General features: G+C 37.5%; 1 protein-coding gene across 8 annotated transcripts in view; it reads right to left on the bottom strand.

The window, feature by feature from the left end:
* The window catches only part of CEP83 (centrosomal protein 83), a 171,392-nt gene that overhangs the window by 10,397 nt on the left and 142,248 nt on the right, over positions 1-18,747 (bottom strand). For 6 of the 8 annotated variants that reach the window (XM_074402419.1, XM_010340166.3, XM_074402417.1 and 3 more), the window contains 3 exons: positions 18,143-18,218; positions 15,713-15,870; positions 13,948-14,077 (listed from right to left, as the gene is read on the bottom strand). In XM_074402419.1, coding sequence (XP_074258520.1) covers positions 13,948-14,077; positions 15,713-15,870; positions 18,143-18,218 — 364 coding nt within the window. Of the gene's footprint in view, positions 1-13,947; positions 14,078-15,694; positions 15,871-18,142; positions 18,219-18,747 lie in introns of those variants that run through there. The other 2 variants (XM_074402421.1, XM_074402425.1) reach the window with 2 other exon arrangements.

Here is an 18,747-nt window from a genome sequence, read left to right as displayed (position 1 = left end):
AGCGGACCTCTCAGTAGAAATCCTACATGCCAGAAGAGAGTGGGGGCCAATATGCCACATCCTTAAAGAAAAGAACTTTCAACCCAGATTTTCATATGCAGCCAAACTAAGCTTCATAATTGAAGGAGAAATAAAATCCTTTATGGACAAGCAATTGCTGAGAGATTTCATCACCACCAGACCTGTCTTACAAGAGCTCCTGAAGGAAGCACTAAACATGGAAAGAAGCAACCAGTACCAGCCACTGCAAAAACATACCAAATGGTAAAGACCAACGATGCAATGAAGAAACTGCATCAACTAATGGACAAAACAACCAACCAGCAACAAAATGGCAGGATCAAATTCAAACATAACAATATTAACATTAAATGTAAATGGCAAAATGTCCCAATCAAAAGACACAGACTGGCAAACTAGATAAAGAGTCAAGACCCATCGGTGTGCTGTATTCAAGAGACCCATCTCACATGCAAAGATACACATAAACTCAAAATAAAGGGATGGAAGAAGTTTTACCAAGCAAATGGAAAGCAAAAACAAGCAGGGGCTGCAATCCTAGTCTGTGATAAAATGGATTTTAAACCAACAAAGATCAAAAGAAACAAAGAAGGGCATTACATATTGGTAAAAGGACCAATGCAGTAAGAAGAGTGAACTATCCTAAATATATATGCACCCAATATAGGAGCACTCACATACATAAAGCAAGTTCTTAATGACCTACAAAGAGACTTACACTCCCGCACAATAATAGTGGGAGACTTTAACACTCCACTGTCAATATTAGACAGATCAACAAGACAGAAAATTAACAAGGATATTCAGGACTTGAACACAGATCTGAACAAAAGGAGCCTAATAGACATCTACAGAACTCTCCACCCCAAATCCACAGAATATACATTCTTCTCAGCACATCACAGTGACTCTAAAATTGACCACATAATTGGAAGTAAAACACCCCTCAGCAAATGCAAAAGAACAGAAATCATAACAGTCTCTCAGACCAGAGCACAATCAAATTAGAACTCAGGATAAAGAAACTAAAAACTGCACAACTACATGGAAACTGAACAACTTGCTCCTGAATGATGAATGGATAAACAATGAAATGAAGGCAGAAATAAAAATATTCTTCGAGATCTCTCCAAGTCACTGCATGTATCAATCCTTCATTTCTTTTTATTGCTGAGTAGTTTCACTGTATAAATGTATAAGTTTGTTTATACATTCACCCTTTATAGACATTTAGATTGTCTCCAGGCTTTTGCAATTATGAATATACTGCTACAAATATCCAAATAGAGGAGTTTGTGTGAACATAGCTTTCCTTTCACTGAAATAAATAACTATAAGTGGGATTGTTGGTTTATGTGATAATTGCATGTGTAACACTCTAAGACACTGGCATCATTGGCATTTGTTTTTGTATTTGTTCTGTTTGCATGCATTTTTTATTAAACGGTATTTTGTTAAAGAAAAATATTCTTCAAAACCAATGAAAACAAAGACACAACATACCAGAATCTCTGGGACACATGTAAAGCAGTGTCTAGAAGGAAATTTATAGCAATAAATGCCCACATGAGAAGTGAGGAAAGATCTAAAATTGACACCCTCATTGTAGGGAACACTCCCGTGTGAGACCCCTAAAAGGCGTGAGTCTCACTATACGGTGAGTTTGATCCCAAACACAGTTTCCTACTGGAGGCAGTCGAGCTATCCAGAAATATAGGAAGAAAGATGAATGATCAGTTTCTAATATCAACCACAATATCGTTTGGGCCTAAAACTATGCGTTGCTGCTAGACCAAGTAACCCCCTGCCAGCAACCGGTTCCTGCTTTTAACCTTTTTATGACTTTAAGAATAATCCTTAAACCTTACTTACCAGACTGCCTTGTACCCTAGATAATGGTTTAACTGTCGATATTTGCAAAGCAAATGCCACCATAAGGGATGGCTTTGATTCCTGACTCAGAGATTCCTGAATGGGGAAATTGAGTTAAGTTGAGTTAGGAGTAGACAAAGGAGAATCCAGTTAAAAGATATTCTGATAAGCAAAACCAGAAAACCTTTTCACATCTCAGTTCTAAAACAAGATCAAACCGGAGATACCTGCAGCCAGGAGGAATAATGTCTGGATGTAAACAAGCTTTGTGATCACAGGAAATTGTTACCTTTTACAACCACTGATTGTGTATCTGACTTTTCAATTGTATAGGGCATGTAAGGTATACATTTACATTTCGTCTTGCAACCATTGTGTATTTGACTTCTCTACTGTATAGGCCATGTGAGGCATACATTTACATTCCTCTTACTATGACGTAAACCAGAGCCAAGAAAGTGTATTTATTCCTGGCCTTTGAAAAATAAAATTTGCTGTTTAGGCACAGCCTATCAGCCCTCCAGATGCCTCGCTTTCTCTCTCTCTGTCTTTATTATTTTCTCAGGCGCACTCCCTCTTCCAGGTATTGGGATCCTCTTGCAGGTCGAGAGACCCCCGGGCAGACGTGCCTACCCGTCCCGGACGGTCCACGACACCTCATCAAAATGGAAAGATCAAAAAAACTCAAAAGCAAGGAGAAGACAAGCAATAACTAAGATCAGAGCAGAAATGAAGGAGATAGAGACACAAAAACCCTTCAAACAAATCAATAAATCCAGGAGCTGTTTTTTTATTTAAAGATCAACAAAATAGACAGACCACTACGCAGACTAATAAAAAAGAAAAGAGACAAGAATCAAACAGATGCAGTAAAAAACAATAAAAGGGAGATCACCACCGATTCCACAGAAATATAAACTACCATCAAAGAATACTACAAACAGCTCTATACAAATAAACCAGTAAATCTGGAAGAGATGGATAAATTCCTGGACATTTGCACCCTCCCAAAACTAAACCAGGAAGAAGTTGAAACCCTGAATAGATCAATAACAAGAGCTGAAGTTGAGGCAGCAATTAACAGCCAACCAACCAAAAGAACTCCAGGTCCAGACAGGTTCACAGCTGAATTCTACCAGATGTACAAAGAGGAGCTGGTACCATTTCTTTTGAAATCATTCCAAACAATACAAAAAGAGGGAATCCTCCCTAACTCATTTTATGAGATCAACATCATCCTGACAGCAAAACCTGGCAGAAACACAACTGAAAAAAGAAAACTTCAGGACAATGTCCATGATGAACACTGATATAAAAATATTCAATAAAATATTGGCAAACCGAATGCAACAGCACATCAAAAAACTTATCCATCACAATCAAGTAGGCTTCATCCTGGGGATGCAAGGCTGGTTCAACATTCACAAATCTATAAATGTAATCCATGACATAAACGGAACCAAAGACAAACACCATGATTATCTCAATAGATGCAGAGAAGGCCTTCGACAAAAGTCAACCGCTCTTTATGCTAAAAGCCCACAATAAACTAGGTATCAATGGAATGTATCTCAAAATAATAAAAGCTATTTAGGACAAACCCACAGCCAATGTCATACTGAATGGGCAAACATTGGAAGTATTCCCTTTGAAAACTGGGACTAGACAAGGATGTCCACTCTCACCATTCCTATTCAATATAGTACTAGAAGTTCAAGCCAGAACAATTAGGGGAAAAAGAAATAAAGGGTATTCATTAGGAAAAGAGGAAATCAAATTGTCTCTATTTGCAGATGACATGATCATATATTTAGAAGACCCCATCGTTTCAGCCCAAAACCTTCTTAAGCTGATAAGCAACTTCAGCAAAGTCTCAGGATACAAAATCAATGTGCAGAAATCACAAGCATTCCTATACACCAATAACAGAAAAAGAGTCAAATCATGAGCAAACTCCCAATCACAATTGCTACAAAGAGAATAAAACACCTAGGAATACAACCAACAAAGGATGTTAATACACCTCTTCTAGGAAAACTACAAACCACTGCTCAAGAAAATAAGAGAGGACACAAACAGATGGAAAAACATCTCATGCTCATGGTTAGGAAGAATCAGTGTCATGAAAATGGCCATATTCCCCAAAGTAATTTATAGATTCAATGCTATCCCCATCAAGCTCCCATCGACCTTCTTCACAGAACTGGAAAAAAAAAAAGAAAAACATTTTAAACTTCATATGGAACCAAAAGAGAGCCAAGACAATCGTAAACAAAAAGAACAAAGTTGGAGGCATCAAGCTACCTGACCTCAAACTATACTACAAGGCTACAATAATCAAAACAGCATGGTACTGGTACCAAAACAGAGATATAGACCAATGGAACAGAACAGAGGTCTCAGAAGCATCACCACACATCTACAGCCATCTGATCTTTGAAAAAACTGACAAAAACAGTCAATGGGGAAAAGATTCCCTGTTCAATAAATGACATTGGGAAAACTCATTAGCCATGTGCAGAAAGCTGAAACTGGACCCCTTTCTAACACCTAACACTAAAATTAACTCTACATGGGTTAAAGATTTAAACATAAGATCTAACACCATAAAAACGGAAGATTTAAACATAAGATCTAACACCATAAAAACTAGAAGAAAACCTAGGCAACACCATTCAGGACATAGGCGTAGGCAAGGACTTCATGACTAAAACACCAAAAGCAACGGCAAAAGCCAAAATAGACAAATAGAATCTAATTAAACTTAAGATTTCTGCACAGCAAAAGAAACAATCGTTAGAGTGAACCTACAACCAACAGAATGGGAAAAAATTTTTACAACCTACCTATCTGACAAAAGGCTACTATCCAGAATCTACAAAGAACTAAAGCAAATTTACAAGAAAAAAACACAACCCCATCAAAAAGTCGGATATGAACAGACGCTTTTCAAAAGAAGACATTTATGTGGCCAACAAACATATGAAAAAATGCTTATCACACTGGTCATTAGAGAAATGCCAATCAAAACCACATTTATATACCACCTCACACCAGTCAGAATGGCCATCACTAAAAAATCTGGAGACAACAGATGCTGCAGAGGATGTGGAGAAAAAGGAACACTTTTACACTATTGGTGGGAGTGTAAATTAGTTCACCCACTGTGGAAGACAGCATGGCGATTCCTCAAGGACTTAGAAATAGAAATTCTATTTAACCCAGCAATCCCATTAATGGGTATATACCCAAAGGATTATAAATTGTCCTACTATAAAGACACATGCACACGTATGTTCATTGCAGCACTGTTTACAATAGCAAACACCTGGAACCAACCCAAATACCCATTGATGATAGACTGGATAAGGAAAATGTGGCATATATACACCATAGAATACTATGCAGCCATAAAAAATGATGAGTTCATGTCCTCTGTAGGGACATGGATGAATCTGGAAACCATCATTCTCAGCAAACTGACACAAGAACAGAAAATCAACCACCTCATGTTCTCACTCATAGATGGGTGTTGAACAATGAAAACACCTGGGCACAGGGAGGGGAACATAACACACTGGGGTAGGTTGGGGGGTAGGGGGCTAGTGGAGGGACAGCAGGGGGCAGAGAGGCTGGGGAAGGAAAACACTGGGAGAAATGCCTGATGTAGGCAACGGGGGTATGGAGACTGCCAAACAACCATGGCATGTGTTTACCTATGCAACAACCCTGCACGATGTTCCCTGGGGCTTAAAGTACAAAACAAACAAAAAACCTAAATGCTCATGATATTATTATTACTATTATTTATTTATTTATTTTTTTTGAGACGGAGTCTTGCTCTGTCACCCAGGCTGGAGTGCAGTGGCACAATCTCAGCTCACTGCAACCTCTGCCTCCCGGTTCAAGCAATTGTCCTGCCTCAGCCTCCCAAGTAGCTGGGAATACAGGCACAAGCCACCATGCCTGGCTAATTTTTGGTATTTTAGTAGAGACGGGGTTGCACCATGTTGCCCAGGTTGGTTGCAAACTCCTGAGCTCAGGCAATCTGCCTGCCTCAACCTCCCAAAGTGCTGGGATTATAGGCGCGAGCCACTGCATCCAGCCCTTTTCTGTATCACTAAATTCAGTTTGTTAATATTTAAGATTTTCACATCTATGTTTATGATGCAATTTTTCTTTTCTTACAATGATTGTATCAGGTTCTAACCTCATAAGTGGAGATGTGTTTCCTCTTTTTCTATTATCTGGAAGAGTTTGTTAAGCTTAATATCAATTATTCCTTAAGTATTTGGAAAAATTTACCAGTGAAGCCAAATGAGGCATTTCTTTGCAGGTTTTAAACTGAAAAAAAAAAATTTTTTTTTTTAAGATTTCATTTCTTTAAAGATATTGGACTATCCAAATGACCTAATTCTTCTGGTATTCGGTTTGTTAAGATGTTCTTAAAGAAATGCCTTCATTTATTCTAAATTGCATGATTAATTAGCATCATAGTTTTTATACTATCCCTTTTAATATCAATATGTAGATAGTTAATATCTGTATGTAGATATCCCTTTTTTCTTTCACTATATTGACATTTGTGGCTATATCTAATCTCAGCTCATCTACTTTGTGGGGAGTTTGAGGATAATCAGTCTTGCCAAGGCTTTATCAATGTCATAATCTTTTTAAAAACCAGCTCTTGGCATTGCTATTTTCTTCATTATACATCATCTGTCTGTGTCATTGATTTCTACTCATCTCCTGATGATGCTAATGTTGTCCACTATTAAATCTATTCATTGAGTTAATTATTTTCATCACTGTATTTTTTTAGTTCTAAACTCACCTTTTTAAATGCTGATTTGTAACCTAGACTACTAAAAAGTGGTTTCCCTGATTCCTATTCTGCCCCTCTACACAATAGACAGAGATTCTTCCAAAATGTAATTCAGATATCATTTCTCAATTCAAAAATCTCCAGTGTGTTCCTACCTTACTCAGAATAAAAGCTGAAGTCATGGCATAATTTGGCCTCCTACTACCTCTCTCCATTCTAGCTCCCCGAGCTTCCCGTGTTCCTTCAACATACCAAGCAGATTCCTGCCTCTCTTGTACTTGCTATTCCTTCTGTCTGGAACAGCCTTACCTTGCATGAAACAATGTGGCATCCTCTCTCCTTTCCTTCAGTCTCTGCTCAAATGTTACCTTACCAGAGAAGCCTTGCCTGACCACCACATGAAACAGCACCCCCTACTCCTGTCAATTTTCTTTCTTTTTTTTTTTTTTTTGAGATGGAATTTTGCTCTGTTGCCCAGGCTGGAGGACAGTAGTGCCATCTCGGCTCACTGCAATCTCTACCTCCCAAATTCAAGCAATTTTCCCTGCCTCAGCCTCCTGAGTAGCTGGCATTACAGGCGCCTGCCACCATGCCCAGCTAATTTCTGTAGTTTTAGTAGAGATGGCGTTCATCATATTGAACAGGCTCGTCTTGCACTCCTGACCTCAGGTTATCTGTCTGCCTCAGCCTCCCAAAGTGTTGGGATTACAGGGATGAGCCACGACACCCAGCCTACTCCTGTCAGTTTCCTCTTAGTATTCACCTCCACCTGAGAGTATTTCTCTTTTTATTCTGTCTCCCAACCAACTACAATGTAAGCTCCTCAGTGCAGGGTCTTTGTTTACTTCCATATTCCAGTGAATAAGTGCCTGATATATAATCGATGCTTAACAGATCTGTTGAATAAACTGGATAAATGAATACAGATAAATCTTGTAGTGAAGATAGTCTGACTAAGGATGTTAGTAATAGGAATGAAAGAAATGGGGTGGGAGAAAATTTGAGAGGTATCATAAAGGAAGAATTCATCGGCCTATGAGATATTTTGAGTTGAATAGTGTTTTCCCAAAATTCACGGGCATCCAGAACCTTAGAATGTGACTGTGGTATAGTAAGAAATATATCTGGTCTTTGTTCCCCAATCCTGGTACAGAGCTCCTAAGACCTGTGGAATTGAGTAAGTGATAGGAGTGTTTTTTTTATGATTCATAACAAGTCTCTTTCAATCATACCTGAGTTGATGTCAATGATGTAACTTAGAGTTGAGGCCTCTAGATAGCCTAAGGATGGGGGCTGGTCACCAGAAAGACCAAGCGATTAAATGGTGAATGCTTTTAGCTTCACTCCCCTGACCTCTACGAAGGGAGGGGACTGGAGACTGCGCTCTACAAAAACTCTCGAACAATGAGATTTTGAGAGCTTCCAGGCTGGTGACCACATTGACTTGCTGGGAGGGTGGCTCACACAGAGAGGGCATGGAGGCTCTGGGCCACAATACCTGACACCCAACACCTTGCCCAATGCATTTCTCCCATTTGACTATTCCTGACTTTATCCTTTATGATAAACTGGTAAATGTAAGTGTTTTCCTGAATTCTGTGAGCCACTCTAGCAAATTATCAAACTGGAGGAGGGGGTCATGGGAACCCCAAGTTAATAAGTCAGAAAGAATATGGGTGACTCAGCTATGCAACTGGTGTCTGAAGTTAGGGCAGTCTTGTGGGACTGAGCCCTTTAACTTGTGGGATCTAACTCTAACTCCAAGTAGTTTCAGAATTGAATTTTTGGACACCTGGTTGTTATCCAGAGAACCAAGAAATGATAGCTGGTATTGAAAAACACACCTGGGTGACCTTATTTGGAAATAAAGTCCGCAGATGTACTGAAGATGAAGTTAGAGTGGATTAGAGTGGACTCTAAATCCACTATGACTGGTGTCTTTATATAAGAGGAGTGAAATTTGAACAGCCACAGATACACAGAGAGAACATCATGTAAAGACAAGGCAGAGACTGGAGTGATGTCTCGCTCTAAAAGCCAAGTAATGCCAAGGATTAGCAGCAACTACCAGAAGCTAGAGAAGGGGCATGAAAAAAGATCCTCCCCCAGAGCCTTTGGAAGAAGCAAGCTCCTGCTGGCACTCTGACTGTGTATTTCTAGGCTCCAGAACTGCAAGAGAATAAACTTCTGTTGTTTTAAACCACAAGGTTTGTGGTAATTTGTCACAGCAGCCCTAAGAAACTAATATAGTGCCTGACTAAATTTGGAGATAAGGCAGACCTCAGGATGAATCACAGGTTTGAAGCCTAAGTGGCTGTAAGAATAACTTCTACTGAAAGAAATGGAAAGCCCAGAGGGAAAATTAGTGGAAAGGAATGATTCAAACTTTTACTTGAGAGGTCCAACACAATCACAGATAGTCGAACGGATGCCTTAGTATTATAAACATTATGACACAAAGACTAATAAATAGAACAATTAAAAATACAGATAGAAGAATTAAGGCTGGAATTCCCCTTTTACCACCTTCTAGTCAAATCCAATTAACTTTTTTTCATTAATGTTAATGGCCATTTATCTTTGATATCTTTACCTTTGGTTCCCGTAACATCACAATAGTTTCTACCTCTGTTAGCAGCACACCTAGCTCCTTGTTCTAAGTAAATTTAGTATTCAGCGATCTGCAAAATCTTGAGTTTCTAATTATCTATCTCTAATTTGAATTATTCATCTCTGTACTTCACATTCTATTATTTTTAGTTATCTATACAATATCTTTACTTAAGGATCTAAGTCATGTCTACATGGATGTACCACCATCATTTCCTATCTGACATGTGTTTTGTATCTTTCTACTCCTCAACTGACATTCTTCAATCCATTATAATAACTGCATTTATATCTTCTCACAGCTAAAATACTTCATAGTTATCTTTCTCATTTACCAATATATTCTGTAATTATTTTTTCCTTTGGAATACCTCTGGCAGTCACCCTTCACCTTCATTCCTATATTCCAAGCCCCAATTTCAGACTTCTTACTTCACTTTAAGTTTACTATGACAGCTTCCTAAGTGGTCTCCTTGTCTTCAGACTTTTTTCTGTCTAGCACACTGGTTTTTAATAGCGTCCACATAAATCACCCAGGAGTGACTAGTGGTATTTAGTAGTTTCTTGCATGTTATCTTATTTCTCCAACAAGATTATACAGTCCTCAAAGGCAAGGAGTAATCGTGGCTTCTATTTCCCCCCTCCAGCGTATAGCATAATCTAGGCCACACAACATATTCTGTAAGATATTTTGCAACTTCAGACTGTAATTCATCTCTTTTTCGAAAGCATTAATAACAGCATCTGACCAAGAATTATTTCAGAGACATACACCTTAGAATAAAAATAACAGGCCAGGCACAGTGGCTCATGCCTGTAATCCCAGCAGTTTGGGAGGCCGAGGTGGGCAGATCACAAAGTCAAGAAACAGAGACTATCCTAGCCAACATGGGAAAACACAGTCTCTATTAAATAAAGTATCAAAATTAGCTGGGTGTGGTAGTGGATGCCTCTAGTCCTCGCTACTTGGGAGGGCGAGGCAGGAGAATGGCTTGAATCCAGGAGGCAGAGGTTGCAGTGAGAAAAGATCATGCCACTGCACTCCAGACTGGTGACAGAGACACTGTCTAAAAAATAAATAAATAAATAAAATTAAAAATAAAATAAAAAATTGTCATTTCAGGTGCCTATTTAAAAAAAAAAAAACTCACTGTGTTCACTTCAAAGATCTCCTTTCAGTGGGGGTGGGGAAAATACATTATCTCGGTATGTATCAGTCACAGAATGGCAACCCAACTCAAGATCCTAGTCAAGCTTTTCCAAACAATTCAACACAACAAAACATCCTATACACCAAAGACTACCTAAAAACAGCGGAAATGACAATCTTTTTGCTTTGGAGCTTGGAGCTCGGAGTAAACATCCTCAGACGGCAGCCTGAGGGAGAAAAAAAACTTTTCACAGGAAAGCAACTCTAACAGATTATATTTCTGCCCTAGGGTTCATAAAATGTGATTTTTGTTAAGTCTAATGGCATGAAATGTTATGATTTTTGGCATTATAGAACCAAGTCTGTTGCATTCTTATGAATTATATTTATGCAATCTGATAGCCAAATTTGTCAAATAGAAACATTATCTTTAACTTGAATGGGAAAAGGGCATGAGTTAAATTAATTTACAATAATTATTCTGACATAAGAAGTGACTCAGATGGACCATAATGAAGAGAAAAGTTATGAAGTAATTGGAATCAAAGAAGTAGGAAATTAAAGTGTAACAGAGCAGTGGAAAGAGCAACAGACTGAGAACAGAAACATGTAGATTTTACTCAACTTTTGATCCTTACGAGTCAAGTAATCTGGGGTACCTCCTACTTTAGTTTGCTAACGTGTAAAATCTATCTGAATGCTAAGATCCCTTCAGTCCTATAATTATATACACATATATACTTTCTAATTGTATTTCTAAGTTACACATGATGTTTTTCCATTTTAATTGACATAGACTTGTAAGTTCCTAGAGCAGTGTCCCACATAGTAAGACAACTCTAGGTCATAATAATTCACTGAAATGATCTTACCAATTCTACTATGACTTAAATCACAATCCATAGATCACATTTTTTCTTCTGAGACTTGTCTCACTCTGTCGCCAGGCTGGAGTGCAGTGGCGAGCTCACTGCAACCTCCGCCTCCTGGGTTCAAGTGATTCTTGTGCTTCAGCCCCCTGAGTATCTGGGATCACAGGCGTACGTCGCCACACCCAGTGAATTTTTGTTATTTTTTAGTAGAGACGCAGTTTCACCATGTTGGCCAGGATTGTCTCAATCTCCTGACCTTGTGATCTACCCACCTTGGCCTCCCAGAGTGCTGCAATTACAGGCATGAAACACCGCGCCTGGCCGCAGATCACATTTTTAAAAATAAAATTACTATTTACTATCTTTACACTCATCATTTGGCAAATATTTCAGTAGAAAATCTGACCTGTCACAATACTAATGAAATGTTACTTTGCAGTGTTTTGGCAGTTTTTTTTGTTTCAATTTTTTTTTTTCCAGATAGGGTCTTGCTGTGTGGTCCAGCCTGGAGGGCAGTGGCACCATCATAGCTCTGTGCAATCTTGAATTCCTGGGCAAAAGCAATCATCCCATCTCAGCCTTCCAAGTAGCTGGGACTACAGGCATGTGCCACCATGCAGTTATTTTTTGTAGAGCTGGGGTCTAGCTATATGCCACAGATTTTTTAAAATATCACCTCCTCCCCTCCTTCTGGTATACTTACGATTAGTTGATAATCTCACCACTGGGTGTCACTTTTGCTCCAAAAGAATTCAACCCAAACTAACCTCAATAATTAGAATTTGATCTGTAAGATACTTATCCCTAAAGCCTCAATATTTTAGCTCTTACGATCTCTAGTGATTTCTTGCTGTAATGTGGCTTCAGCTGTTTCTAGGCTTCAAACACAGTGCAAACAAAAATCAGTAGGATTTCTGAAATCACAGGTCATAAAACAATCCTATGAAATCCCATTAATACCCATATACTTTTTAGTACTTACATTGACAGAGAGGAAGAAAAATGACAAATACAGAAAAACAACCAAGTGTGCATATCTGGGTATAAAACACTGGGATCTCCATATAATAATTGCTGCTTTTCTAACAATACTACTTCTAGCATTTTGAGAAGATAAAAGTAATATTCAGAGACCAAGAAAGTAGAGAAGTAATGACTTTTAGACTACTCATGCTGTCACTCTGTCAGTAACATTTGGCAGTGATATCCAATTACATAAAAAGGTATCCGGGAACTGCTATATGGTTTTCAAATTCAGAATATGTGAATGATCTAGAGTTATTTTCTCTTATCCAAATATAAACAGTTAACCTTTCCAGTAATCAAACAGATATTCAGATAATGGTTCCCACACGTAGAAGCATCTTCCTTTCATCTCAGATCTTCTCTCCTCTCCACAAGCAATGCTACTGCTAAGGGAATCTATCAAATGGAGACAACTCAAATCTATCTCTCACACACACACACACACACACACACACACACACACACACACACACACTTTCTCTCTCTCTCCCCCCCAACCCCACCCCCCGCTCCTGTCTCTCTCACTTCATCATGTCCCTCCTCTTCCTCTAATCCTGCTGAAAAGGTTACCATGTCCCTCCCCTCCCTTAATCACTGCCATGAGTCATGGTTACTAATGGGACCTGCTGCATTCCTTGGGTTTACTGAAATAGAAAAAAGTTGTAAGCCACTGAATTAGATGATCCATCTAGATACATTATTTCCACCACACCCAGGACTGTTTCCAAGAAAACAAAGTTTTTAGGTTCTAGGGGAAGTATGCCTGCAAAGGTAAAACTTACAAAGGATCAATGTTGTGGGAACTATTGTAGTTGTTTCAGAAGCCAAAGGAGTCTCAGTTCCTTCTGCTAGGGCAAAAAAATGCTCTTATATTTCTGAACTGGAAATAAAAAAGCCTTTTCACCACAAAAACAATAAAATAGATAGTAGGTATAATTGAAACAAGCTTCATCACACTATAATTTAACTGGAGAATGTGTTAAATATGACTTTCATGGGTTGGCCTGGAAACTATCACTCTGAAAAACACCTTCTGTGTGAGAAAATGCTTGTCAGCTCCAAACAACTGACTTAACACACAAAATTTAGAAACAAACCTACTGGACAGTTTGGATTTTCCCAATTTATTTCTGCAAGGTTGACAGCAAAATGTCATGCTTATATATCAAATTAAACATATCACTAAAATCTCAGATTCAACTACACATTCTCCTAAAAGAGTTAATTAGGCTGGTTGTGATGGCTCATGCCTGTAATCCCAGCACGTTAGGAGGCTGAGGTGTGGGGATCACTTGAGGTCAGGAGTTTGAGACCAGACTGGCCAATATGGGGAAACTAAATAAACTGTCTTTACTAAAAATACAAAAATTAGCCAGGCGTGGTGGCACAGGCCTACAATTCTAGCTACTTGAGAGGCTTAAGTATGAGAATCACTTGAACCCAGTAGACAAAGGCTGCAGTGAGCCGAGATCACACCACTGCACTCCAGCCTGTGTGACAGAGTGAGAATCTCAAAAAAAAAGTTAATTATATTTTACTCTATAGCAATCATTTTAGTAAGAAGCACTTGCCTTTTTCTGGGCAATTGCAGCTCGCTGCAATTTCTCCTTAGCTTGATTATACTTTTCTTCTCTGTCTGTGATACGCTCCTGAAGCTTATGCTTTTCTTCCAACCACTGTATCTGTTTCTCTTCCAATGTCCTGTCAGAAGAATGTATGTAAAACATGGACGTTAAGTAAGTTCTTAGGAATAAATAGATATTATCTCAAGTATAAGCAAACACACTATCTGTCTGACCACATTTGTAATTATCTAACTACAGATCCTCTTGTACGGCTACATGTTTGCAAATCTCACCATACTGAGCACTTCCTAGGAATCAGGCACTGGACTTGGGACACTATGTGTATTCTGTCATTTATTTTTTACAAAAATCCCGAGTTAGGTATTTCTGTCACCTTTATACTTCTGTCCATTTTATAAATGAGGAAACTGAGGCTTAGAACAGTTAACTAAATTGCTTAAGGACTTACATCTACTTAATGGCAAGATAAACACTTGATAACCAGGTATGAGATATAATGACCATCAAACCACAAATATCTATCCTCATAAACTTAGAAAATCAAGCCAGGTATCAAATCTTAATGCAGTGTCTTCTGACTATAGTAAAATTCATACAAATGATATCTCAAAATAACATTATAGCAACTTATATTTTTAAAGCTATTCTGCATACTTTATATGATTTTTTAAGTATTCTTACTACAGGCAGTACAAATAAAAATAACAAACCCCGAGAAGTTAGATTACTTGCCAAAGGTCATACAAGATTTTAAGTATCTTAGCTGGAATTAAATCACATTCCACTGACCCTTAGTCCAGCTATTTTCCTCTATACAAGTCTATAAATATTATTTATTTAAATAATAAATACTTAAATTTGCTAGCTACACTGTCATTAGAATTATTACATTCGTTTCAATCAAACACTTGAGAATTCCAAGGCACACGTTTCTAGTTTTTACAAAATAAAAGAAACGTAAGTTGGATCATCTGAAATGTCACAACATGCTATAAATGTTTATCTTGCTTACTCTTCTTGAAATTTAACCCCATATATAAAACCATGGGCAAACTTTAAAATATGTAATAATAGAAAAACTGAAGGAAAACAGTTTTATGTGGCATGGTGGCCTTCAGAAGAAGAAATGTGAAAAGAATAATGTTTTGTAGATTAAAATAAAAATTTACTTATAAGGCCAGCAAGTTATAAAGACAAAGCAAATACAAAACAGTACAGTGTTCTACCACATCTAAACACATTTTTCCAGAGGATATAAGATCTTCAACTTCACCACAAACATTTGATCCCTACCAGTTTTACTATACTGTCTACTAGCAACAAATTTTAAGACCAAAAAAATAAAAATAAAAATAAGCTTTTCAAAGAAAATCCAAGAGAGTAGTTCTAATTCAAGGAAGTAGCTTCTGTACATCAAAAACAAAACAAAAAATCCATTCTGTTCTCTGGCATTCAGAAGAACAGATTTTTGAAGAAATGTTTTGGTTTACTCAATAAATAAAAAAGTTTTCTTTGAGGTTTTTCAGAATACTATGCTGTCAGAATTTTAATGTCTTTTTAAAAACAATTTGAGTCAGTATAGTTCATTCTAGAGAAACATACATTATTACCTCAGTAGACCATTGTACGCTATCAAAGTGTATTTGTAACTAGTTCCTAAAATATAATCACCATTGGAATCATTACTAAAATAACTATATATTATATAGAAAAAAGAAAAAAAGGTTTGTACATAAAGAGCAAACTCTACTTTTCAGCTTCTAGTTGAGCTTTTTCAGCTTGGCTTCTAAAATTTCGGCATTCTTGTTTTAACCTCTCCACCATTTCCTTCAGCATTTGGTTGGAGTTCAGCAAGTCATTCTCTGACTGTGCAAGTGAGGTCACTTGGATCTGCAAACTACTGATTTGCTTAAAAGAGAAGAAAGAAGATAAATTAAAAGCCACTAAATAAATGTGGTAAGGTATGAGAGAAGCAGAAGATACCAAACATCTCCTTTTGCAAATGCTCCCCAAAGTTGGTGTGCCCTTGAAGATGCCCCCTAAAGGAAATAATAAATAGCAGCACCTAGGAGCACTTCTTATAACCAGAGACCATCAACAACTACAATCCTCAGTCACTGAATCCTCTACCTCTTCTTCCCAAAATACGCAGGCCAGGAGAGTTATGGGGAATGAGAAAAAGGGTTATTAGGGGGATAGAAGGGAAATGAGAAAAGGGAATCCAGTGATTAGAGTGAGTCTCCTATCACTCTAGCCATCCCCTCACTTTCTAGGGAAAACAAACAAACAAACAGATTTTAAAAGCAAGTCAGCTGAGAACGCAGCTAAAAAAATCCATCCTCTTCTTCCCACAGACCCTGAGATCAGCAACCTCCCAGAAGTTCTACTCTCCAAGCAATCAAAATTGTTCACTATTAAATATGGGAAGGATCACTCTCACATTGTTTTTAAAAGGTTTCCAAGCAGTCTACATGTCCAGTGCTGCTGGGCAGAAGAAAGGTATCTGGGAAATCTAATAAATGCTACAGATCATTTGGCCTCTACAGCCATTTACCAAACTACATAATGTCACTCAAACCTTTTTTTTCCATCCCAATTTACCTTTATCTGGTAGTACTTTTTCTCGAGAAAAGGTCTAATCACAGATTAACAGGCTAGAAAGATACACACTCTTCTAAATTACATCCAAATAATCTTCATTTAAGACAGTTATATATACCTCTCCCACAAACTATTTTACCAATTAATGAATAATAAAAGTCCCCATTTTCCTTTCACTTCCTTTTATCTCTCTTAGCCATTTCTGAGAGACATTTGAGAGCAAACACAGTCAAGAGACAGGAATCAAAAGAACCCATTATGAGATTCAAGGGCAAAAAGAAACAAGATTCTTATATAATTAAATAAATGAATAATAATCCCAATACTTCTTAATGGTAACAGAACCAATTCAGATAGGATTCTGAAGGTCCACAGAGTAATTTTTAGCAGAAAACGAAATGGTGTATCTCAGATTTCTATTTTAGAATGAATTTCTACATGTAGAACTATTCACTCTTTATTTTTAACTGGAGTGGCAAATATTAAATCTGTATTACAGCTGCTTGAATAAGCAAACTTCAAAGAGCTTAATACCTCTCCATATGCAAAGCATGACAGAAAGCCCAAATGCCAATGAGACTAAATAACTTCTCTCTGGGTATCAAACATTATATCCATCTAGTTAAGACTTAGAAACCATAACTTCATGCACATGAAAAGCAGTACCAACTAGCATACAAGCATGAATTCTAAAAATGGAATCCTACTTAATAATTTATAGGGACAAAAACAACAAAAAGAAAGAATTCAGAAAAGATCATTCTTCCATGTTTTATCCAACTTTATACAAATCTTTCCTGTTAATTATAAATATAAATTTCCTTCCATAAATACAAATCTTAGATTGCATAGGGACATAGTAAAAACTACCTCATAATATTAAGTTACACGTCAATCATGCCTGGAAAATATTTCTACTGAGTTTTTAAAATTCAGAATTTTATAATACTGCCCTTTTAACTGCAATTTAAAAAAATTATCATGGGCCACAGCATGCATACACACACACACACACACACACACACACACAGAGAGAGAGAGAGAGAGAGAGAGAGAGAGAGAGAGACAGACAGAGAGACAGAGAGAGAGACAGAGTCTTGTTCTGTCACCCAGGCTGGAGTGCAATGGTACACTCTCAGCTCACCACAACCTCCACTTCTCGGGTTCAGATTCTCCTTCCTCAGCCTCCTGAGTAGCTGGGACTACAGGCACATGCCACCATACCCAGCTAATTTTTGTATTTTTAGTAGAGACGGAATTTCACCATGTTGGTCAGGCTGGTCTCGAACTCCTGATCTTGTCATCTGCCTGCCTTGGCCTCCTAAAGTGCTGGGATTACAGGTGTGAGCCACCGTGCCCAGCCTATACATCTTAAGAGTAACAGCAGTTAGCAAAAGAAGCTTACTAAATTATACAGGTTTAAACATTTTATCTTTACATATTAACCTCCAACAGTATGTTATTAATTGTGGGTACATTCTAAAAATACTAATTGCAAATTTTTTTTTTTAACTTGCAAAACACAAATTTAAAGAAGCACTTGAGAAAAATAAAAGGAAAACCTTTGCGAAAATCATACCTGTCTTAGGTCAGAATTTTCATTTTTTTCCTTCTCTGCATGTTCAATAGTCACAATTTGTTGTTGAAGTTTTAACCTAAAAATCACAACCCAATAAAAGACATTATTAAGAATCCATGGTTCATTTATTTTACTGAATTAAACAGTCATTTTATGGAATGCCTGTTTGGTACCAGTCACTGAGCAAAAGTATAAATACAACCAAAGATTGAGACTTCAAGACACTAGATTGTGTTCACATACAACAAAATTGTTAAACAAATCACTGCTATTGTGATAGGAAAATCTACAAGCTATGGGGATAGAGAGGATAAGAAACCAAGTGTGTCCAGCAGTACTAGATAATACTACATGGATAAAAACCTGACAAGTAGGATTTTGATATACATAAATAACAGCCTGAACAAGTAGCATTTTGTGGAAAAGTACAGAACGTCTTGCTAAGGCAACAGAAAGTAGTCTAGTTTAGGAGAGGCCAACTTACATCTATATAGTATTTTACAATTTACAAAATTCTTTCAGACACACAGTACTTCATTTTCATTCTACAAGGCTACAGATTTAAAAGAAAACTAATACAACACACCATCCTGTATTCTATAAAT

This window comes from Saimiri boliviensis, chromosome 7, assembly GCF_048565385.1.
Source record: "Saimiri boliviensis isolate mSaiBol1 chromosome 7, mSaiBol1.pri, whole genome shotgun sequence".
In the NCBI taxonomy this organism is placed as follows: Eukaryota; Metazoa; Chordata; class Mammalia; order Primates; family Cebidae; genus Saimiri; species Saimiri boliviensis.
The sequence above is the reverse complement of the archived record's forward strand: the minus strand, read 5'-3'. Positions and strand labels throughout refer to the sequence as shown.